A 26,357-nucleotide genomic window follows, 5' to 3' on the forward strand; every position below is an offset into this window, starting at 1 on the left:
TGTTCCACCGACCGTGCAAGGGCGGTATAGCCAGTCAAGGTCGTTAAAAACTTCCATTTGTTGTCATACTGTTCTTTCTAATCTGTGTCCACACTTGTTTAGCCTGAGAGAACAAAATGATTAAACCAGAGACATATATGTGTATATATGTCTCTGATTAAACTGAAAAAGAAATAAAAATTAAAAAAATAACCAGCTGCAAAATATTGGCGAAAAAGACATTCCACTCATCCAGCTCTCCATGAATATCAACAGTTTAATAATATTTATTAAAATAATAGATATTGATTATTATTTTAACTTTTCCCGGATTGGAGACAGTGTTTTAGCACTTTCAAAATGCTCAGCTGATTGGTCGCGAATGACCTCATCCTGATATGACGAATAACCAGCATATACCTTTGATCAAAACATCAGCGATACACATTTATTGTCAGGTATGATAATATTTGGGACGATTAAATAGGTATGAAATGTTGTAAATTGACTTAACATGACACAAAATAAAAAGTAGAATAAATTGTGATAAAGCGTAAAGTTACTACTGAACACAGACCATCTATCTCCCCAATCTGTCATATGCGGAGTTCACGCACAACTCAAACTAGTGAAAAACTATCAGGTCACCCCTCAAATGAGTGATAGCCCTCAATACAATGACTGTTCCTTTTATGAGGGGTACCTTTTAAATGATAAAATATGTCTTCATTGTATTAAAAACCACTTAGAGTAAAACCAAGGATTTGTATCTCACTATACAAATCCTTGAGTAAAACCAAAAAGAGCACATATTCTCAAGAACTATATCCTATCTGGACAGATCATATGTTTTCAATTTCATACATGTACATATATTAAACAGACATATTATGATTATCTGTACTATGCATGCTTTTTCAATGAGACTATTGAAATCACAATGCACTCTGAATAGCACTAAAACTCACATGACTAGGATATATCTATCTCAGTATCTGTTATAAATTATATTATCAAAACATGTCCATGAATTTTGTAATTTTGATAAAAAACCCCACAAAATATGGGGCTTCCATAGCCTTAAACCATTTATATAACAATGTGTACTAAATAAGAAATATCAATTAAAAAAAAGTACTAGTCCTCTTCATGCCAGCTGGCATATAAGGCTGATACCAGGCCTATAAAAGTCTCTTCACTGTTGTCTGTTTTTTGCAATCTTTTCCATTTCACCCTAGGGTCTTTCCCATGCTTTTATAGTTTCACTGTCAATAATGTCCTTCTCCATGTTTCTTTTGGTCTTCTTATATTTCTTATACCTTTAGATGGTGTTCAATTTAGAGCTATTTGATGATGTTAATTTTTTTTTTTTTCATTTAAACATATTTATTTATAGTGGATTGGGAAACAAGTTTTGCAACTTATATTAATCCCTTTCCACTTTGCGGGTGCGAGTGCTGCCTTGTAGCGGCATTAGCCTACTCTTTTTCGAAATCTACAAGGGTGTCTTTAACGTGCAAGAGATATAGCTCTCTCTTAACACGGGTCAGCCATTTATCGTCCCCGTCCGATGGACTATCATCGTTTCCTCAAGACCATACTCGCAAATGGTGTCAAGGGAGAGCCGAAAATTGAGTTCCTGAAATTTTCATCCCAAACGGGAATCGAACCAGGAACCTTTGTGTTAGAAGTCCGATGCACTATAACCACTACACCACGGCTCTCATTATGATGTTTGATGTTTGATGTTTGCTGATGATGTTATCCTGGTCTTTTCTTAAGGTGTGTCCTACATCTGAATCTTCATTGTTTTATGGTGGTCATTAGATCTTTTTGTCCTGCTCTTTTGTACAGCTCTTTATTGGATATCTTTGCTGGCCAATTTTTCTTACATGTTTTCCTTACATACATCTGATGTGGAATCCAGAGAGTCTTTGGCTGTCTGTCTGTGTTATTCTCCAGCACTCTGCACCATATATACATGTACAATAAGGTAGAAAGCACATTACTCTTGTAGCGGTTCAAAGTTCTTTTTTTCTCCCAATTAAGGGCCCCTAACAGGTCATTATGACAACAATACACTATACATTCTAATTCTTAACACATACATTTTTTTTATTATTTCATTTTATTTTTTAATTTCTTGTCATAAACACAGTTATTAAATTTGACAAACACATAGATGTATATTTTACCTGAGACACATGACCTGTAAGTTATATAATTTTAACACTTCAATGCATTCAAGTTTCCCCTTTATCCTTGACTAGTTTTTGATGAATACCTTGTGTATTAAAAAAGCAATGGACATATATGATGATGGACATATAGGGCCACCATGGTCAACATATTTTTTATGGCCACCATTAATAAGATAAAGTCACAGGTAGTACTGTACATGACATAAACATATATTATAATGAAGATAAAATTAAAATTATAATTCACATGAAGAGGATGAGATACAGTTATATCATAGAATATATATATATAATCATGTAAAAGATCACAACATAAGCAATTGTTATTATTTATAAGTTTTTAAGTTTTTTCAAAGTTTCAAATCTTTGATTTTTCTGCCATGCCAGAGTGCCAGCAAAAATAGTTTAATAATTTATTAATTCACCATATTAAATTGAGAATGTAAATAGTTTGACCATCTACCTTGTCTCTTATCCAGAAAAATAAGTTGAAGGAATAATACAAGTCACTAAAATGGAAAAGAGACCAAGGGCAAATGCACTTGGACATGTTAGTTAAAGTGGAATTTTAGATACCATCTAACTAGTGCACAAAAGTAGAAAAAAAAATGTTCACTTTAATGCAGAATTCACCAAGAGATTATCATACTAGAAGGTTTTGGCATCCAAAATCATATGTTAAAAGTTATTATATTTACAAATGTATATATACATATTCAACACTCTAGCATAGCAGTAGCAGATGTAGATATTTATTTTTATGCCCCCACCGTAGCAGAGGGGGCAATATTATGCAACTAAAACACAATCAGGACAATGCTTATTACCACTAAAATCATACAATAGATTTGAATTTTGGTAGAATCGCTTCTACCGTTTTAGAGTTATGCCCCTTTACTAATAGTAAAAATTGCTTAATTTTTCGTTTCTGTTCTCTAACTTCAGTTTTACCCTTGTCTGTCTGAACATCTTGTCCCAAAGTTGGCAGCTTCTGTTCTCTTAACTCTTAGACTCTTACTTTAGTTTACCTCAACCAAATGTTATGAAACTTATACACAATGCTTATTGCTACGATATACAGATCAAATTTTGGGGCTGTCACTTTATCTGTTCTAGGGTTATGTCCTTTTCAAATGAAAGAATTGCTGAAAAATTTCAAAAATATCAATCAAGTTAATATCTTTATACGACCGCAAAATTTGAAAATTTTTCGTCATATATTGCTATCACGTTGGCGTCGTCGTCGTCTTCCGAATACATTTAGTTTTCGCACTCTAACTTGTGTAAAAGTGAATATAAATCTATGAAGTTTTAACACAAGGTTTATGACCACAAAAGGAAGGTTGGGATTGATTTATGATTTGAGGAGTTATGATCCCAACATTTTAGGAATTAGGGGCCAAAAAGGGGGTCAATTTATCTCATTTGAAATTTCATAAATAAAAAGAAAATTTCTTCACACATTTTTTGAGAGGATTAATATTCAACAGCATAGTGAATTGCTCTAAGAGAAAACAAAATTTTTAAGTTCATTAGAACACATTCATTCTGTGTCAGAAACCTATGCTGTGTCAACTATTTAATCACAATCCAAATTTAGAGCTGGATTCAGCTTGAATGTTGTATCCATACTTGCCCCAACCGTTCAGGGTTCAACCTCTGCGGTCGTATAAAGCTGCGCCCTGCGGAGCCTCTGGTTTTAGAATGGAGTTATCTTCCTTTGTCCATGATTATAGTTGAATCAACTACAATCAAAAATTGTATTACAATTCTAGGGTTATGCCCCTTTACCAATGGAAAAAATGCTGATTTCTGTACTCTTAGCAAGTTTGTCTCAACTAAACTTAATGAATTGTTTATACACTGTATAATGCTTATTACCACTAATGTCAGTTTCAGTTCAAATTTTTGTAGCTTCACTTTTACAGTTCTTGAGTTACACGTATGTCCCTTTATAATGTTATATATATATGCTAGCAGGGGAATCATCTGTGTCCCTATGGACACATTCCCCATTTATTTTCACTTATGTTGCCTGTATGCCATATTTTATTTAGTTGGTGAAAAGATGTTCTGGCCTTCTGCAGTCTGTTTGAGATGTTTTTTTCTGTTGCATTGTTTTTGCTAAGAATATCAAGTAAAACAGAGAGTTAAAATATACACAAGAAAATAGTGACTCAGTCACAATAGGTTCACATCAAAGTCTTTTTGTACAAGGTTCATGACAAAAACTATTTTACCTTCAATGTGAAATTATATCTTATTTCATGTTTTTAGCTCACCTGGCCCGAAGGGCCAAGTGAGCTTATGCCATCACTTGGTGTCCGTCGTCGTCCGTAGTCTGTCGTCTTAAACTATTTCAAGAATCTTCTCCTCTGAAACTACTGGGCCAAATACTTCCTAACTTTAACTAAATGTTCCTTAGGGTATTTAGTTTATAAATTTTATCCGAAGTTTTGATCTATCAACAAACATGGTCGCCATTGCTAAAAATAGAACATAGGGGTCAAATGCAGTTTTTGGCTTATAACTCAAAAACCAAAGCATTTAGAGCAAATCTGACAAAGGGTTATATTGTTAATCAGGTCAAGATCTATCTGCCCTGAAATTTTCAGATGAATCAGACAACCCGTTGTTGGGTTGCTGCCCCTGAATTGGTAATTTTAAGGAAATTTTGCTGTTTTTGGTTATTATCTTGAATATCATAAGAGATAGAGATAAACTGTATCTTGAATATCATAAGAGATAGAGATAAACTGTAACCAGCAATAATGTTCAGCAAAGTAAGATTGACAAATAAGTCATCGTGACCGAAATGGTCAGTTGACCCCTTTAGGAGTTACTGCCCTTTACAGTCAATTTTTAACCATTTTTCGTAAATCTTAGTAATCTTTTACAAAAATCTTCTCCTCTGAAACTACTGGGCCAAATACTTCCAAACTTTAACTGAATGTTCCTTAGGGTATCTAGTTTAAAAATTGTATCCGAAGTTTTGATCTATCAACAAACATGGTCGCCATTGCTAAAAATAGCACATAGGGGTCAAATGCAGTTTTTATACGACCGCAAATTTTGAAAAAATTTTCGTCGTATATTGCTATCACGTTGGCGTCGTCGTCTGCGTCGTCGTCCGAATACTTTTAGTTTTCGCAATCTAACTTTAGTAAAAGTGAATAGAAATCTATGAAATTTTAACACAAGGTTTATGACCATAAAAGGAAGACTGGTATTGATTTTGGGAGTTTTGGTCCCAACATTTTAGGAATTAGGGGCCAAAAAGGGCCCAAATAAGCATTATTCTTGGTTTTCGCACAATAACTTTAGTTTAAGTTAATAGAAATCTATGAAATTTTGACACAAGGTTTATGACCACAAAAGAATGGTTGGGATTGATTTTGGGAGTTTTGGTTTCAACAGTTTAGGAATTAGGGGCCAAAAAAGGGCCCAAATAAGCATTTTTCTTGGTTTTCGCACCATAGTGTTAGTATAAGTAAATAAAAATCTATGAAATTTAAACACAAGGTTTATGACTATAAAAGGAAGGTTGGTATTGATTTTGGGAGTTTTGGTCCCAACAGTTAAGGGAAAAGGGGCCCAAAGGGTCCAAAATTAAACTTTGTTTGATTTCATCAAAAATTGAATAATTGGGGTTCTTTGATATGCCAAATCTAACTGTGTATGTAGATTCTTAATTTTTAGTCCAGTTTTAAAATTGGTCTAAATTAAAGTGCAAAGGGTCCAAAATAAAACTAAGTTTGATTTTAACAAAAATTAAATTCTTGGGCCTCTTTGATATGCTGAATCTAAACATGTACTTAGATTTTTGATTATGGGCCCAGTTTCCAAGTTGGTCCAAATCAGGATCTAAAATTATTATATTAAGTATTGTGCAATAGCAAGTCTTTTCAATTGCACAGTATTGTGCAATGGCAAGAAATATATAATTTCACAATATTGTGAAATAGCAAATTTGTTTTTACTTAAGAGTTATCTTTCTTTGTCCAGTATAGTAAGCAAGAAATATCTGCAAGAAATTTTTTTAATTGGAGTTATCTTTCTTTGTCCAGAATCAACTTAAATCTTTGTTATATACAATATACAATGTATATTCACTTTTTACTACCAACTGATAAATTTAAATAATCTTTACCATTCAGTGATAACAAGCAGTTTTTTTACATCTTAATATTTTATGATGTATTTAAATGAGTAGTAATTGTTGCAAACTCTATTGGAATATTTTAATTGAAATTAGTTTTGGAATAAGGGAAAGGGGGATGTGATTAAAAAATTGGGTTCAATTTTTCTCATTTGAAATTTCATAAATAAAAAGAAAATTTCTTCAAACATTTTTTTGAGAGGATTAATATTCAACAGCATAGTGAATTGCTCTAAGAGAAAACAAAAATTTTAAGTTCATTTGAATACATTCATTCTGTGTCAGAAACCTATGCTGTGTCAACTATTTAATCACAATCCAAATTTAGAGCGGAATCCAGCTTGAATGTTGTGTCCATACTTGCCCCAACCGTTCAGGGTTCAACCTCTGCGGTCGTATAAAGCTACGCCCTGCGGAGCATCTGGTTGGCTTATAACTCAAAAACCAAAGCATTTAGAGCAAATCTGACGTGGGGTTATATTGTTTATCAGGTCAAGATATATCTGCCCTGAAATTTTCAGATGAATCAGACAACCTGTTGTTGGGTTGCTGCCCCTGAATTGATAATTTTAAGGAAATTTTGCTGTTTTTGTTTATTATCTTGAATATTATTATACATGTAGATAGAGATAAACTGTAAACAGCAATAATGTTCAGCAAAGTAAGATCTTCAAATAAGTCAATTTGACAAAAATTGTCAATTGACCCCTTAAGGAGTTATTGCCCTTTAAAGACTTTTTCACAATTTGTTCATCATGTTGACTTACTTTAAAAAATCTTCTCCTTTGAAACTGCTGTATCAATTTCAGCCAAACTTAGGCTAAATGAGTTTCAGAGTATCTAGTATAAATTTTATATTTTATTTCCTTGTATGTCAAGAAACATAGCTCCTATGGCTAAAATAGAACATAGGAGAAAATGATTATTTTTTTTGGCTTTTGAAGAAAATAGGACGATCCAAAGAACATTTAAATAAATTGAAAAGCCAAAATAATCATTGATGAGAGATTTAACCAAAAGAATTAAGGTGAGCGATTCAGGCTCTTGAGAGCCTCTTGTTTTTCTATGCAAGTATTCCCATTGACCACCCTAATATAAACAAAATATTGCATTATTTAAGGAGATGCAAGGTATTCATTAGTTAGAAAGTAAAATTTAGAATAGAAATGGGGAATGTGTCAAAGAGACAACAACCCGACCAAATAAAAAACAAAAAACAACAGCAGAAGGTCACCAACAGGTCTTCAATGTAGCGAGAAATTCCCGCACCCGGAGGCGTCCTTCAGCTGGCCCCTCTACAAATATATACTAGTTCAGTGATAATAAACGCCATACTAATTTCCAAATTGTACACAAGAAACTAAAATTAAAATAATACAAGACTAACAAAGGCCAGAGGCTCCTGACTTGGGACAGGCGCAAAAATGCGGCGGGGTTAAACATGTTTGTGAGATCTCAACCCTCCCCCTATACCTCTAACCAATGTAGAAAAGTAAACGCATAACACTACGCACATTAAAATTCTTAAAAAGTGTTTTTTTTATAATTAATAAGTTTAGATATCCTAGGGTCAAATACTATTTTGAACTTAGAAATGGATATGAAATACTTTCATTTTCAAAAGCGTTTGGTAAGATGAAGAAAATGACTTAAATATGATACTTTTATATTTCAATGGCTGGAAATTGCATTAGTAGAAACATAAGATTAAAGGAATTGAAGTTTTAAATTATTTTCAGTAAATTATAACTTAATTATAACCATATGAACATGTTTTGGAAACTGTTGCACTGCTTCTAAAAGTGCTTTGGCATTATGACTTGAGATCTTCCTACTCCAATGCTAGTCATGACCTGCAATCTCATAGGCCTATAGGTATCATCATATGGAAATGAGTCACATTCCTTTGCAGGAGGAAAAGGTTAGGAGACCTGTTTGGTGTTAAAACAAAACCTTTGTCAGTTCACGATAAGACAGTTTGTTTTGTATTGTATTTACAATAACTTGTATGCCATGTAGATTGCCATATATATTAAATCTATAAGGCATTGGATTAAGCATTTCTCATTTAAGGATGTACTAAGTTGAGGTTTTGGAATTTGTGTCAAATGTCAATACAATGTCAAATATTTTGGCCCATAACACCTATTTATTTTTTCATATAAGACTAAATAGCTCATGAAAGGTCATTTACCAAAATTTTAGAAGATTCTTTATTTTCTTTCTTTTGTATTGAAACCCAATAGTACCAATGCAAACATAAGGTAAAAGTCTGAGTCAGCCTTTTCCCGCCATATTCTAATTCTCAAATATCTCGAAAAGGAGGTCCATGACCTATCAATATTTTTAGCTTATGTTTATCCTTAATTGATGCTCTAACAGCTTATAGTATCAATTTTAACTTATCAATTTATCAATTTTCACCTAACCTCACCTAAGTACAGGGGTTGAATTTAAGCTTTTTCGTGTACTGGCCAGCTGGACTAGTGCACTGAAAAATCTACTGGTCCGGCTGCAAATCTGCTGGTCCTACAGAAATGACATTCATTTGACTACCACTAATATAAATGATAGAGTTTAAATTTTTATTTTTCATGCTTTCTTTTACATATATGTTAGACAAGAAAAAGAGAGAGTCTCGATAATGCTTTGATAATCTCAATGATTTTCTTTATAAAAATCAGGATTTAGTGCAAAAAAATGTCAAAATCTTCTTCCACATTATCAAGATGACCATGGGATGCTCGACTGGGTTGTCAGGAGCGCTGCCCAGAAAAATTCCCCATTTCAATAACTGGGACAAATTTTTCACATGTTATGTACATCACTAAATTCCGATCGAGTATGTTATATCTACATTTCCTTTTGTCAATTTCATAAAATTTATTCCGATCTTCCTCTTGAATGGCACTTATTTATTCTTTTGTCAGGCTGTCCTTCCAAAAATTTCCACATTTTGTGTTGTTGTAAAGGACGCTCACCCGAGATATTAATTAACTTGATCAATTGTAATACTTTGTACCCACAGTACTTAGCGTGTTATTGATTTTAGTGAGTTTTATGGGTTACACTAATGACTGGACCGAATGACAGGACCGAATGACAGGACCAAATGAAAAATGTTAATAACTTTTTATACGACCGCAAAATTTGAAAAAAATTTCGTGGTATATTGCTATCACGTTGGCGTCGTCGTCTTCAGCGTCCGAATACTTTTAGTTTTCGCACTCTAACTTTAGTAAAAGTAAATAGAAATCTATGAAATTTTAACACAAGGTTTATGACCACAAAAGAAAGGTTGGTATTGATTTTGGGAGTTTTGGTCCCAACATTTTAGGAATTAGGGGCCAAAAAGGGCCCAAATAAGCATTTTCTTGGTTTTCGTACTATAACTGTAGTTAAAGTTAATAGAAATCAATGAAATTTAAACACAATGTTTATGACCACAAAAGGAAGGTTGCTATTGATTTTGGGAGTTTAGGTCCCAACAGTTGAGGAAGTAGGGGCCAAAAAGGGACCCAAAAAAGCATTTTTCTTGGTTTTCGCACCATAACGTTAGTATAAGTAAATAGAAATCTATGAAATTTAAACACAAGGTTTATGACCATAAAAGGAAGGTTAGTATTGATTTTTCGGAGTTTTGGTCCCAACAGTTTAAGAATAAGGGGCCCAAAGGGTCCAAAATTAAACTTTGTTTGATTTCATCAAAATTGAATAATTGGGGTTCTTTGATATGCCGAATCTAACTGTGTATGTAGATTTTTAACTTTTGGTCCCGTTTTCAAATTGGTCTACATTAAGGTCCAAAGGGTCCAAAATTAAACTTAGTTTGATTTTGACAAAAAATGAATCGGTTGGGTTCTTTGATATGCTGAATCTAAAAATGTACTTAGATTCTTGATTATTGGCCCAGTTTTCAAGTTGGTCCAAATCGGGGTTCAAAATTAAACTTTGTTTGATTTCATCAAAAATTGAATAAATGGGGTTCTTTGACATGCCAAATCTAACTGTGTATGAAGATTCTTCATTTTTATACGACCGCAAATTTTGAAAAAATTTTCGTCGTATATTGCTATCACGTTGGCATCGTCGTCTGCGTCGTCATCGTCGTCGTCGTCGTCCGAATACTTTTAGTTTTCGCACTCTAACTTTAGTAAAAGTGAATAGAAATCTTTGAAATTTTAACACAAGGTTTATGACCATAAAAGGAAGGTTGGTATTGATTTTGGGAGTTTTGGTCCCAACATTTTAGGAATTAGAAGCCATAAAGGGCCCAAATAAGCATTTTCTTGGTTTTCGCACTATAACTTTAGTTTAAGTTAATAGAAATCTATGAAATTTTGACACAAGGTTTATGACCACAAAAGAAAGGTTGGGATTGATTTTGGGAGTTTGGGTTTCAACAGTTTAGGAATTAGGGGCCAAAAAAGGGCCCAAATAAGCATTATTCTTGGTTTTCGCACAATAACTTTAGTTTAAGTAAATAGAAATCAATGAAATTTAAACACAATGTTTATAACCACAAAAGGAAGATTTGTATTGATTTTGGGAGTTTAGGTCACAACAGTTTAGGAATTAGGGGCCAAAAAGGGACCCAAATAAGCATTTTTCTTGGTTTTCGCACCATAACGTTAGTATAAGGGAATAGAAATCTATGAAATTTAAACACAAGGTTTATGACCATAAAAGGAAGGTTGGTATTGATTTTGGGAATTTTGGTCCCAACAGTTTAGGAAAAAGGGGCCCAAAGGGTCCAAAATTAAACTTTGTTTGATTTCATCAAAATTGAATAATTGGGGTTCTTTGATATGCCGAATCTAACTGTGTATGTAGATCCTTAACCTTTGGTCATGTTTTCAAATTGGTCTACATTAAGGTCCAAAGGGTCCAAAATTAAACTTAGTTTGATTTTGACAAAAAATGAATCGGTTGGGTTCTTTGATATGTTGAATCTAAAAATATACTTAGATTCTTGATTATTGGCCCAGTTTTGAAGTTGGTCCAAATCTGGGTCCAAAATTAAACTTTATTTGATTTCATCAAAAATTGAATAAATGGGGTTCTTTGATATGCCAAATCTAACTGTGTATGTAGATTCTTCATTTTTGGTCCCGTTTTCAAATTGGCCTACATTAAGGTCCAAAGGGTCCAAAATGAAACTAAGTTTGATTTTAACAAAAATTAAATTCTTGGGCCTCTTTGATATGCTGAATCTAAACATGTACTTAGATTTTTGATTATGGGCCCAGTTTTCAAGTTGGTCCAAATCAGGATCTAAAATTATTATATTAAGTATTGTGCAATAGCAAGTCTTTTCAATTGCACAGTATTGTGCAATGGCAAGAAATATCTAATTTCACAATATTGTGAAATAGCAATTTTTTTTTTTAATTAGAGTTATCTTTCTTTGTCCAGAATAGTAAGCAAGAAATATCTTATTGCAAGAATTTTTTTTAATCAGAGTATATTTCTTTGTCCAGAATCAACTTAAATCTTTGTTATATACAATATACAATGTATATTCACTTTTTACTACCAACTGATAAATTTAAATAATCTTTACCATTCAGTGATAACAAGCAGTTTTTTTACATCTTAATATTTTATGATGTATTTAAATGAGTAGTTATTGTTGCAAACTCCATTAGAATATTTTAATTGAGATTAGTTTTGGAATAAGGGAAAGGGGGATGTGATTAGAAAAATTGGGTTCAATTTTTCTCATTTGAAATTTCATAAATAAAAAGAAAATTTCTTCAAACATTTTTTTGAGAGGATTAATATTCATCAGCTTAGTGAATTGCTCTAAGAGAAAACAAAAATTTTAAGTTCATTAGAACACATTCATTCTGTGTCAGAAACCTATGCTGTGTCAACTATTTAATCACAATCCAAATTTAGAGCTGAATCCAGCTTGAATGTTGTGTCCATACTTGCCCCAACCGTTCAGGGTTCAACCTCTGCGGTCGTATAAAGCTGCGCCCTGCGGAGCATCTGGTTTGGTCCTGACATTAATTGTCGAGGATTGTCCTGTCATTGAAAGCGTTAACCAGGTCACAGTTCAACAAGCTGTTTATTCCATTTTCTTAACCTTATGTATAAAATGGTATAATCTTCTCATATTTTAAAGTTCATAGAAATATTTTGAGAAATAAAAGAGTAATTAGCAATTGCATCTAGTCCGGTCATTGTCGAGGTTGGTCCTGTCAGTCAGTGATGGTCATGTTACATTTTTGAAAGTTTTGAAAATAAATCTATACTTGTTGTAACATAAATATTTCAAAATGTGACATATCATTTTATGCTTCATATCTGAGATAATTCTTTTGTAAAATTAAAAAGTTATTAGCATTTTTATTTGGTCCTGTCATTCTCGATGTTGGTCCTGTCATTATCAGAATTGGTCATGTTTTCTAAAGTTTCTTACCAAGATTTTTATTTTTTTTCTTAAATCTATTTATCAAATGATGAAATCTTATTATATTTCAAATTTGAGATCAATCCTTTTAGAAATAAAAAAGTTATTAGCATTTTTCATTTGGTCCTGTCATTCGGTCCTGTCATTCGGTCCAGTCATTAGTGTAACCCAAGTTTTATCGACAAATTTCTACTGGTCCGTTGGACCACCGGACTAGAGCCAATTTCGACCCCTGCCGAAGTACATCCTTAAGTTGCATGCACTTTGAAATTTTGTAAAACTTAATGAAATTGTGTGTGATTTCTTTTTTAGACTAAAAAGGAAGATTGTACTGCCAGAAATGAGCATGAACGAGAAGACGTCAACAGACTTGGGGATATGGTGGTCTGAAGGATAATTATGACGTAACTGGACTTGAGTTCTAGCATGGCTTGTCTTACTGACAAGTACATTGTAGGAGAATGGATGTACATAGAGAGTATTCATTTGGCAGAACTACTGAAAAAGGGACTTGAAAAGGTATTAATTTATGTTATCTGCCTTCCCTACGTCTATATCACCCTGCTCTGTCGCTCAGTAATTCTCGTATCAAGACTTTAAAACGAGACCAGGCATTTTCAGCGACGTCACAATGTGAGAGGAGAAGTTATCATCCACGTCCCAATGCGAGAGGAGACATTATCAAGCTTGCTTTCGTCAAGCGTAAAACTGTCTTAGGGAGAGGAAAAAAGACCATTAATAGAATGATAAACAGATAATCGGGTTTTCTGCGTATACCGGTAGATATTGTAAAATATCAGCTGCTCAACACAATGTGAAGTTTTTTAGCTTGTTCGCTACGCTCACTCGCCAAAAAGGTTCACATTGTGGCTAGCAGCTAATATTTTACGATATCAATGTGTAGAATATTAAGTATCAATGGGTTGCAATTTAGCAGAAAAAATATACCAATGCCTGAAGGAATGAAATTCATATGATGTATTTAAATGGGTAATTATGGTGGCATATTCCAATGGAAATTTGAATTGAGATTACGACAATATCTTGAGGGAAAGACTTTAAATTAAAGAAAAAAGGGGGGAATTGGGTGATGGGGTTGGGGTGTGTAACACAATTAATGCAAAATTTATTTGATGATTAGAAAATGCATTATTAGCTAAAGGAAGATGTGGTATGAGTGCCAATGAGACAACTCTCCATCCAAGTAACAATTTATAAAAGTTCAGTCTGCATGGTTAGCCACTTGACTTAAGTCTGATGCCCAAGACTTGTAAAATTTCATTCAGACTAGTTAGTTTTTGCAAAACTTTGTTTGGTCCAATAAAAAAAATGTCAGAATATTGGTCTTCAGACTAGTGCTTGAAAAAAAACACCCAACAGTCTAATCTATATATAAATTATATACCTTATGAAATCATAATCTTTCAGTCAGTTTAATTGAAGTCTGGAGCTGGCATGTCAGTTAACTGCTAGTAGTCTGTTGTTATTTATGTATTATTGTCATTTTGTTTATTTTCTTTGGTTACATCTTCTGACATCAGACTCGGACTTCTCTTGAACTGAATTTTAATGTGCATATTGTTATGCTTTTACTTTTCTACATTGGTTAGAGGTATAGGGGGAGGGTTGAGATCTCACAAACATGTTTAACCCCACCGCATTTTTGCGCCTGTCCCAAGTCAGGAGCCTCTGGCCTTTGTTAGTCTTGTATTATTTAAATTTTAGTTTCTTGTGTACAATTTGGAAATTAGTATGGCGTTCATTATCACTGAACTAGTATATATTTGTTTAGGGGCCAGCTGAAGGACGCCTCCGGGTGTGGGAATTTCTCGCTACATTGAAGACCTGTTGGTGACCTTCTGCTGTTGTTTTTTTATTTGGTCGGGTTGTTGTCTCTTTGACACATTCCCCATTTCCATTCTCAATTTTACTTGAATGTTTTCTTTTCAACTTGCTAATTTGCTTAATCTAGCTATTTGAAATGTTTGAAATCTTTAAATTGCAATTTGAGTTATCGGCATCATTTATTGTAACATGAGCACCATGACGGGAGCCACATGTAGGGCAGGATCTGCTCACCTTTCTGGAGCACCTTCGATTACCCCTAGTTTTTGGTGGGGTTTGTGTTGCTTATTCTTTAGTTTTTTTTTATGTTATGTCATGTGTACTATTGTTTGTCTTTTTCATTTTTAGCCATCATGTTGTCAGTTTATTTTAGATATATGAGTTAGACTTTATATGTAAAAGTGTTAAAATGGCTATTGGCCATAATGTAAGAAAATAAAAGGTTAAATTTTAAGAATATTTCTATTATCTCAGCTACAATGTATATATCTGTTAAGAGGATTAGAATCACCCACAATTAGTTTTTGTCAGTAAAAAATACACTTCCTGTGTGAAAATATTTTTGAGACAGTTGCGATCTTTATGATTTTTCACCATCTATGAGTCATATTAATGTTTGTATTGAATTCCAAATAACTGTCTTTTCAAGCCTTTTTATCACAAAGAGCAAATATTTAAAAAAAAAAATGCATGGCATAATTCATTCCAAAGGCTTCAAAAGCTTTTGCTTAGTTTATGATTAGAAAACCATAAGTGGTTGCAATTGGTCAATGATAATTGGAATGCAGTTATATAAACATTAACACATTTCATTTTCATGGAGACTACTTGGTTCTTACACCTCAGTTATGGTCTATCTTAATTTTGAAACTTTTTCTTAGTTTGTGATTAGAACAGTGTGAGATAAATCACTATTCAATTCAATTCTTTATTACTTTAAGCACATTATGCTTATCAGTGCAATAAATACAAATACATTTCTATAACACAACATGACATAATACATCAGAGAAGCAAATAAATATCAAGTATTGACCAATAACAGTTTGGTCCTATGATTAAGTGAATTAAACAAGAATTTACACAAATTACGCAAATCTTTTACATTTTCAGTGCTGAGAAGTTGCACTAACTTGAACGACGATGGACGCCTATAATAATAAGTGGTTGCAATTGGTCAATGATAATTGGAATGCAGTTATATAAACATTAACACATTTCATTTTCATGGAGAATACTTGGTTCTTACACCTCAGTTATGGTCTATCTTAATTTTGAAACTTTTTCTTAGTTTGTGATTAGAACAGTGTGAGATAAATCACTATTCAATTCAATTCTTTATTACTTTGAGCACATTATGCTTATCAGTGCAATAATGCAAATACATTTCTATAACACAACATGACATAATACATCAGAGAAGCAAATAAATATCAAGTATTGACCAATAACAGTTTGGTCCTATGATTAAGTGAATTAAACAAGAATTTACACAAATTACGCAAATCTTTTACATTTTCAGTGCTGAGAAGTTGCACTAACTTGAACGACGATGGACGCCTATAATAATAAGGTTTAATAAACTGTCTCCTTAAGTCTCTATAGCTTTCACATTGTAAAACAAAATGGAATTCATCTTCAGTGATATTCAAAGTACACAGAGTACACTTTCTATCTAACCTATTTACTCCATGATAACGGCCTACTTCAACAAACAAATTATGAGATGACAATCTAAGGCGAGTTAAATACACTCTAAAATTCATATATAGATATAGGAAGATGTGGTGTGAGTGCCAATGAGACAACTCTCCATCCAAATAACAATTTAAAAAGTAAACCATTATAGGTTAAAGTACGGCCTTCAACACGGAGCCTTGGCTCACACCGAACAACAAGCTATAAAGGGCCCCAAAATAACTAGTGTAAAACCATTCAAACGGGAAAACCAACGGTCTAATCTATATAAACAAAGCGAGAAACGAGAAACACGTATATATTACATAAACAAACTTTCTGAACGAGTGTCAACAAAGAATAAATTGCATCAACAGTGCTGCTACCCGGGCGAAATCCAAATTGCGCATCTGTTATAATATCCTTATTCTCAGACCATTTAATTAGTCTTGAATTTATAATAGATTTAAATAGTTTCGCTAGATTACTGACCAAACTGATTCCACAATAGTTCGCTGGATCGGACGAGTCTTTTTTAAAAACAGGAATTAACACTGCGAGTGCCCAAGATTTCGGAAAATGTCCTGATGCTAATATCTTGTTGAATATTTCCTCTAGGAACGGTAGCAGAATATCCTTAAATTCAATGAATAACTCGTTAAATGTACCATCAATAACATGACTTTTACCACGTTTTAGGTTAGAAATACACTTCAAAATTTCGTCTTGTGTAATAATTTGATCAAGTTCATCATATGTTGTGTCGGAAACGGTCTCTGGAGTATTGACTGTCACATTAATACCATCATTTGTGACCAAATTTCAAAAATGATCGAAGAATTCAGAAAGTGACACATCAGAAGTTTTGGCTCTCTTCTTTTAAAAAGTTTATAATATTTCTTTGGGTCGCTTTTACGCAATGTAGCTATCCTATTACCCTGTTGACGCTTATATTTTCGTTTTAGTTTATTTTCTAAACGCTTGTATTGTCTTTTAGACATAATTAATATTTGATGATTTTCAACATTTTTGTCTCTATTAAATGTATACAAAGAACTATAGATATAGGAAGATGTGGTGTGAATGCCAATAAGACAACTCTCCATCCAAATAACAATTTAAAAATTAAACCATTATAGGTTAAAGTACGGCCTTCAACACGGAGCCTTGGATCACACCGAACAACAAGCTATAAAGGGCCCCAAAATTACTAGTGTAAAACCATTCAAACGGGAAAACCAACGGTCTAATCTATATAAACAAAGCGAGAAACGAGAAACACGTATATATTACATAAACAACTGACAACTACTGTACATCAGATTCCTGACTTAGGACAGCTGGATTAAACGTTTTAATGGATCCAAACCTTCTCCCTTTTTCTGAAACAATAGCATAACATCACAACATAGAAAAACATACGATAAAATATCAATTGGCAGACTTAACTCAATCAAAAAACGTATGATTACACAATGAATATATTTAGTTAGATAATTCTGTAAACATACATTATTGACAATATATTAATATAAATAACACTTAAAGATGAAACGTTCAGTTGATCATTCAAAGTCTGGTTTGCTTGATCATATATCCTTGTTTTTACAAATAATAATAAATTTGTATCAATAATCAAATTGTTTTGGTTATACCAGATCTCATTTAAACCTAAGTTAAATAATAATTGTTGTAGTTGATAAATCCAACTGCTTCTAATATTACAGTAATTATACAGTTGTTCCCTGTAGCAGTTTTTAAGAATACAGTTGCTTGTGGATAACACTTTTAACCAGTACTTCACTATTTTGTACATTCTAAAATATATCAAAGGATATCTACCCAATTCAAAATAAACCATAACATTTGTTGTACATTGTTTGACACCTAATATGTTTTTGCAAAAAATCAAGTTGTATTTTTTCAATATTTGGAGCTTTATGGAAGCCCCATATTTTACAACCATAACATAAAATACTGGTTATGTAAGTATCAAATAAATTCAAATATGTAACAACATTCAAATACAGTGACGAAACCTTCGACTTTAAACCAAAAACAGCTTTTCTTCTTTGCTCAGCTAAATGTTTTGAGCTTTAACAAATTTACCGTTAAAATTTAATAGTACACCAAGGTAACAAAATTCATCCACTATGTCAATAGTATTGCCATCATAATACCAAATTTCTTCATCTTTTACAAAACCTCCGTTTCTAAATCTATTTTGTTTTGGCAATATTTACAGTCAAACCCCATTTACAAGTATATAATAATAATGTGTCTAACATATCTTGCAAGCCAATAACTGAATCAGAAAATAAAATCATATCATCAGCATACATAAGTAAAAATAATGACAAGTCTTGCACTTCATATGGTATATTACTATTACCTAGAAATTCCATTTCAAAGTCATTTACATATAACGAAAAAAGTATCATAGAAAGAACTTTCCCTTGCATAAGACCAACTGAACTTGTAAACTGCTCTGAATAAAAACCATCAACTTTCACACATACTTTTACTGTAGAATACAATGATTTTAAAACAGACAGTAATTTGCCTGTTATACCAACTCTTGATAGTTTCAACCATAAGTTAAGTCTGGTTACGGAGTAAAATGCCTGTTTATAGTCAACGAAACAGCAATATAAAAGTTTTTTCTTGAAAAGTGCTTTCTGAACGAGTGTCAACAAAGAATAAATTGCATCAACAGTGCTGCTACCCGGGCGAAATCCAAATTGCGCATCTGTTATAATATCCTTATTCTCAGACCATTTAATTAGTCTTGAATTTATAATAGATTTAAATAGTTTCGCTAGATTACTGACCAAACTGATTCCACAATAGTTCGCTGGATCAGACGAGTCTTTTTTAAAAACAGGAGTTAACACTGCGAGTGCCCAAGATTTCGGAAAATGTCCTGATGCTAATATCTTGTTGAATATTTCCTCTAGGAACGGTAGCAGAATATCCTTAAATTCAATGAATAATCGTTAAATGTACCATCAATAACATGACTTTTACCACGTTTTAGGTTAGAAATACACTTCAAAATTTCGTCTTGTGTAATAATTTGATCAAGTTCATCATATGTTGTGTCGGAAACGGTCTCTGGAGTATTGACTGTCACATTAATACCATCATTTGTGACCAAATTTCAAAAATGATCGAAGAATTCAGAAAGTGACACATCAGAAGTTTTGGCTCTCTTCTTTTAAAAAGTTTATAATATTTCTTTGGGTCGCTTTTACGCAATGTAGCTATCCTATTACCCTGTTGACGCTTATATTTTCGTTTTAGTTTATTTTCTAAACGCTTGTATTGTCTTTTAGACATAATTAATATTTGATGATTTTCAACATTTTTGTCTCTATTAAATGTATACAAAGAACTATAGATATAGGAAGATGTGGTGTGAATGCCAATAAGACAACTCTCCATCCAAATAACAATTTAAAAATTAAACCATTATAGGTTAAAGTACGGCCTTCAACACGGAGCCTTGGATCACACCGAACAACAAGCTATAAAGGGCCCCAAAATTACTAGTGTAAAACCATTCAAACGGGAAAACCAACGGTCTAATCTATATAAACAAAGCGAGAAACGAGAAACACGTATATATTACATAAACAAACGACAACTACTGTACATCAGATTCCTGACTTAGGACAGGTGCAAACATTTGCAGCGGGATTAAACGTTTTAATGGGCCCAAACCTTCTCCCTTTTTCTGAAACAATAGCATAACATCACAACATAGAAAAACATACGATAAAATATCAATTAGCAGACTTAACTCAATCAAAAAACGTATGATTACACAATGAACGAATAAATTTGATAGTATAGATAGATCGAAGTCTTTTGCACTCGTAGTTAAACCATGGTTTGTCATCTTTATATCCGGTCGTCTTACTACGGGTACAGTCACAAGTATTATTTGAATTATGTGAGTTACAAAAGAATGGTGAAATAATGTCCATCAAATTGGAAGTAAACGATTCAACATAATTGTCAATACCATCTTGGGATTTTTCAATATCAGAAAATACTATCTGGCTAAGTGAACCACTGATCTTTTAGCTCTTCCTTCCATCGGTAACTATCATATGAGTTGTTTGACGCACCACTGTTGCGCTTAGGCTCTTGTGAATCGTACAATATGCACCGCAAGCGAACATGTAAAGGCGCATGATCACTAAAAGAAGTGGAGTTACAAACAATAAACTGGTCTATAATGTGAAAAAAGTCATATGGAGCCAATAAGTAGTCCACGACACTCATTCCCCGTGAACCACAAAATGTATAGTCATTAGCTAAGCCATCCTTATGCCGGCCGTTCAAAATATGGGGATAGCTTGCATGTGATTAGAACAGTGTGAGATGAATCACTAATGTTATGTGGTTGATAGCTTGTATGTGATTAGAACAGTGTGAGATGAATCACTAATGTTATGTGGTTGATAGCTTGTATGTGATTAGAACAGTGTGAGATGAATCACTAATGTTATGTGGTTGATAGCTTGTATGTGATTAGAACAGTGTGAGATAAATCACTAATGTTATGTGGTTGATAGCTTGTATGTGATTAGATTAGTGTGAGATGAATCACTAATGTTACATGGTTGATAGCTTGTATGTGATTAAAACAGTGTGAGATGAATCACTAATGTTATGTGGTTGATAGCTTGCATGTGATTAGAACAGTGTGAGATAAATCACTAATGTTATGTGGTTGATAGCTTGTATGTGATAAGAACAGTATGAGATGAATCACTAATGTTATGTGGTTGATAGCTTGTATGTGATTAGAACAGTGTGAGATGAATCACTAATGTTATGTGGTTGATAGCTTGTATGTGATTAGAACAGTGTGAGATGAATCAGTAATGTTACATGGTTGATAGCTTGTATGTGATTAAAACAGTGTAAGATGAATCACTAATGTTACATGGTTGATAGCTTGTATGTGATTAGAATAGTGTAAGATGAATCACTAATGTTACGTGGTTGATAGCTTGTATGTGAATAGAACAGTGTGAGATGAATCACTAATGTTATGTGGTTGATAGCTTGTATGTGATTAGAACAGTGTGAGATGAATCACTAATGTTACGTGGTTGATAGCTTGTATGTGATTAGAACAGTGTGAGATAAATCACTAATGTTATGTGGTTGATAGCTTGTATGTGATTAGAACAGTGTGAAATGAATCACTAATGTTATGTGGTTGATAGCTTGTATGTGATTAGAACAGTGTGAGATGAATCACTAATGTTACGTGGTTGATAGCTTGTATGTGATTAGAACAGTGTGAGATAAATCACTAATGTTAAGTGGTTGATAGCTTGTATGCAAATGTATAAGCATTTGCTACTGATATTAATAGAGATTGTTTAGCTCTGTACTTACTGTCAATTTTGTTTCATTGACTTAAATTACTTGTTATTGCTATTTTAATTTTAACATTTGCATTTATATAAAAATAATAAAAAATTAACATATCTTAATGTTAACATTTGATGTTATTTAACCAATGTGTTCTTGAAATTAGTCTATTTTGACTTGTCATGCTTGTTGCAGTGTTTTAGTTTAAGAGTCATAAAAAGATTACAACACAATCATCCTCAGCTTTCATTTTAGGTTTTATTGATTGACAGCAGATCATTTCTGGAATACAATACATCAAGAATCCAACAGTCTGTCAATGTCTGCTGCTCCAAATTAACAAAACATAGGTTACAACAAGACAAGGTTAGTACACCTTTTATTTTGAGTTAGAGCTGATGACGTTTTCTACAATTTTGACATAATTTGTCCAAAACGTAGTACAACACACTGTAAAAATATTATTAAGAAAGTGCAGGTGGGATTCCTTTTTATTTTCATTTATTGACTAAAAGAAATGCACAACGAAATTACTGTGTACTCAGACCATAGTTTACAGAAGGTGGTAGAGGGTATATTTGTGCAACGTGATCACCGTTTTTTATTTCACGCTCAACATGTTTTTACTTTTTTTTTTGACGTTCAGTCGTGCAAGATGGGTGCATCGTTCAACATGTTCTGCTTATTTAATTTTACGTGCATCATGATTTTCAAAGTCTTATTTTGCGTGCTTGGTATTTCTCAAATAAAATTCAAACACTTGGCAGGGATCATCAAGAAATACTTTTTTAAAAGCCGTAAACCTATTATATCATAAATGTGTATACTAAATCGGGAATATCAAGTAAAACAAAGAGTTAATATATACAAGAAGACAGTGACTCAGTCACAAAAGGTTCAAATAAAAGTATTTATTTTTCTTGCAACATTCATTACAGAAATTATTTCACGTTCAACATTAAATTATGTCTTATTTCACGTTTTTTTCGTGCAAGCACCCCCCTTTACCACCCTCATTACAGCAAAACAAGGTTTGTACAAACAGTAAACAATTCAAAGTTAGTCCAACTTGTGTTTAAGTGTATGGACTATTGATCTCTCTGAAATTGTACTGCAAGGTACCATACCACAAATGGAAAGCTGGGATTGAGTTTGGGGGTAATTACTAAAAGGGGGGGGTGTTAAAAAAAAAGTGGGGCTGGGTCAAAATTGGTTTCCTCTAATTTTAGTTTGCTTCAACCAAATGTAATGAAATTTATACACATTGATTATTACAACAAAACACAGATCAAGATGAATTTTGGTGGCGTCACTTTAACCATTATGGTATTATCCCCCTTTTTGAATTTAAAAATCGCAAAAATTTTAGTTACCGTTCTGTAACTTATATATTGAGTTTGCCCCAAAGAAAAAGGAAAATGGCATTGATAGCTCTTTGGGGTCCAGATTTGCTAATATAATCATTTCCATGCAGGAAAATCCGCTGTCACTCTGACAGCATCTTGTTCATATTTGACATGTTGTTAATGTTTTAAGAGTTTGACAAATTTCGTTATATAAACTCAATTTTTGTTTTCGCTTAATTTTATAATTTTTGTATCAAATTTAGATTGGATGTAACTTATGCTAGCTCTAATTTTGAATACTAAGATTGTTCCAGAGTTAAACAATTAAAATTGTTAAAAATGCTGTATTTTTTTTTATTGCTTGATATTAAATATATGATGTGTTTATTTGTTATGTTTCTTGTTTTTTTTTCTATCAATTCGGGTCTCAGTTAAGTTGTCTCTGGTCTCCCCTATTAGGTCCGAGACCACCATTGTCGTCCCTTGATTTTCGTTGTTCACAAATATAGTCCCTAGTGTTGACAGTGGGTTACTTGCCATTAATTTTTATACCTCTTCCAAATTTATTTCTCCATGTTTAATGCCTCAAATTGCAAGTAAGGGGATAAAATTACACTGTAAAAAAATTTGGGTCCAGAATTTTAAAGGAAAGTAGTGATTTGGCCCAGCTGAAAAAGGTTGAAAATGAGCACTTCGGAAGCTGTCAAAAGATTTCAAGACGCCCTAAACATAAAATTGTCCATATTTTGAGTTAGAGGCGATGAAGTTTTCTATAATTTTGATATAATTTGTCCCAAAAGTAGTACAACACACTGCAAAAGTTTCTTTGAGAAAGCGCAGGTGGGATTTTTTTTATTTTCATTTATGTTCTAAAAGAAATGCACTACGAATTAATTGTGTTCTCGGACCCCTTTTTTAGTATCCTTCAATCTTCTTTTTATTTTCTTGACAAATAACTGAGCAATTCCATCATAAGCTTTGATAACCAGAAACTACTGTGGATTCATTATTATTCGTTGGATACCAATTTTCGTGGATTTCGTGGGAACAGACGAACCACGAAATTAAAAGATCAACGAATATCAAATTGTCTATAGGCTTGTTTGCAGATTTCTCTAAAACCACGAAATTAAATATCCACGAACATGGAAATTTTCCTCAATCCACGAAAATTGGTACCCACGAAAATAAATGAATCCACAGTATATTTTAATTTTTAGCAAAATTACTGAAAGATTCATCTTCTATGTTGAACCATCCTAAGGAATGTTGTATGCTTTAATACTACATACGATTTTGTCAGTGTCTTCAAACTTATATTATAATAATGCAAAGGATTACAGGTTTTGGGAGATTTTGCCTTGTCAACTTCCTGTACAAGGATCCAACCTGTTTTCTGACTAAGTTTTGAAATTTGCTTCAAGATGGCCGACATGGCTAATAATAAAACATAGGGGTAAAATGTAGTGTAATGACTTTTTAAAAAGGTAAGTGATGAATTAAATAAATTTTTGTTTTCTTTTTATTTTAGATAAGCATCAAGGAATTAATGGCCCAGTCATGCCATATTGAAATAGAAGATTACAGTGATATAGTTGTGTATGATCAATGTACATCAGATGTTACCCATCTGACTGAGGACAATTTTCTAGTCATTTTACTCAGGAAACTCAAGATGAACAAAGTGTTTAAAAGTGTTGCTCTTCTAACAGGTAATCTAACATACACACACAGTCTGCATGTTTAGTCGCTAGTCTGGAGCCCAGAATTTCATTTTGACCTAGTAAGTTTTTTGCAAAACTTTTTTTGGACCAATAAGAAAAATGTCAGAATATTGGTCTTTGGACTAGTAGTTGAAAAAATTTTTGGTGCTGTTTGTACATGTTATAATATGTCTTTGTGAATTAGCTCTTCTTACAGTATCAAGCTTGAATATTGTGTCAAAACATGGACCAACTGTTCAGGGATTACCTCTACATTCATATCAGGCTGCCAATGGCAAAGCATTTTATTTGTAATGTTAATTTCTTTTTTAATATGAGTAAAAGGATAACTATATTTAGTATGTGCATACCTTGCAAGGTCCTCATGCCCATTTGACAGACAGTTTTCATTTGACCTCAACCTCATTTCATGGATCAGTGAACAAGGTATAGATTTCGTGGTCAAGTCCATATGTCTGATACTATAAGCAAAAGGTCTACTATATTTGGTATATAGAATGATTGTAAGGTGTACATCTCCAACTGATAGGTGTCGTCTGACCTATTGGCCATTTTACCACATTTTCTTTTTTATTTTTGACCTCATTTTCATGGTTCAGTGGTCAAAGTTAGTTGTTTGTATTTTGGTCTTTTTTCCTTACACTGTATGCAATAGGTCAACACTATTTGGTGTATGGAAATATGACGTACATGTAAATCTCTCAAGTTTTATGTGACTTTGACCTCATTTTCATGGTTAATTGTTCAGTGTTAACCATTTGTGTTTTGGTCTGTTTTTGTTATAATGTAAGCAATAGGTCAACTATATTTGTTGTATGGAAGGATTATAAGTACATTGCATTTGTGTGTCTGGCAGGTATAATCTGACCTTGGTCAACTATATTTAGTGTATTTGCTGATTGTAAGGTATAAATGTATTTCTCCTTTGGTTTATCTAACCTTAACCTCATTGGATCATGTAAAGTTTATGGGATAGTTGTAGAAAAGTAATATATTTAGGACTATCAACATGATATCAATGATTAGTAAAGAAGGGGAGATATTTCAGTGGGGTGTGCACTCTTGTCTTTATTTGAATGAAAAGTTTAACTGAAGTTTAAGAATTGCATTTCTACCTCAAAAGTCTTTTGGGCCAGGTGAGCTAAAAATAAGTACTGGCAGTGCATTCAGATTTCTTTTTCTTTTCAGGGGGATACTTGACATTTAGTGCCATGCAACCAAAATTATGTGAAAATAAATCTGAGAGATGTAAAGCTTTGACTTTCTTGTCACAACCATGCCTTCCAGTGTCTAGTGTAGGACCAACACACATCTTACCATTTCTGTATCTTGGCTCATATAGGGATGCCATATCTCAGGACACTATTCAGGTAAATTACTGGTTAACATTGTATCTTGGTTCATATAGGGATGCTATATCTCAGGACACCATTCAGGTAAGTTACTGGTTAACATTGTATCTTGGTTCATATAGGGATGCCACATCTCAGGACACTATTCAGGTAAATTACTGGTTAACATTGTATCTTGGTTCATATAGGGATGCTATATCTCAGGACACCATTCAGTTAAGTTACTGGTTAACATTTTATCTTGGTTCATATAGGGATGCCA

The 26,357-nt window shown here is 32.9% G+C and overlaps 1 protein-coding gene across 2 annotated transcripts in view; it reads left to right on the top strand.

Moving 5' to 3' along the window:
• Window positions 1-341: 341 nt before the first annotated feature.
• LOC134686959 (uncharacterized) overlaps window positions 342-26,357 on the top strand; it is a 59,786-nt gene continuing 33,770 nt past the window's right edge. The window contains exons 1-5 of one of the 2 annotated variants that reach the window (XM_063546844.1): window positions 342-437; window positions 13,070-13,276; window positions 21,929-22,039; window positions 24,551-24,731; window positions 25,932-26,113. In XM_063546844.1, coding sequence (XP_063402914.1) covers window positions 13,184-13,276; window positions 21,929-22,039; window positions 24,551-24,731; window positions 25,932-26,113 — 567 coding nt within the window. In that variant the 5' untranslated portion in view covers window positions 342-437; window positions 13,070-13,183. Of the gene's footprint in view, window positions 467-13,069; window positions 13,277-21,928; window positions 22,040-24,550; window positions 24,732-25,931; window positions 26,114-26,357 lie in introns of both variants that reach the window. The other variant, XM_063546843.1, reaches the window with a different exon arrangement.

This window comes from Mytilus trossulus, chromosome 10 (genome assembly GCF_036588685.1).
Source record: "Mytilus trossulus isolate FHL-02 chromosome 10, PNRI_Mtr1.1.1.hap1, whole genome shotgun sequence".
In the NCBI taxonomy this organism is placed as follows: Eukaryota; Metazoa; Mollusca; class Bivalvia; order Mytilida; family Mytilidae; genus Mytilus; species Mytilus trossulus.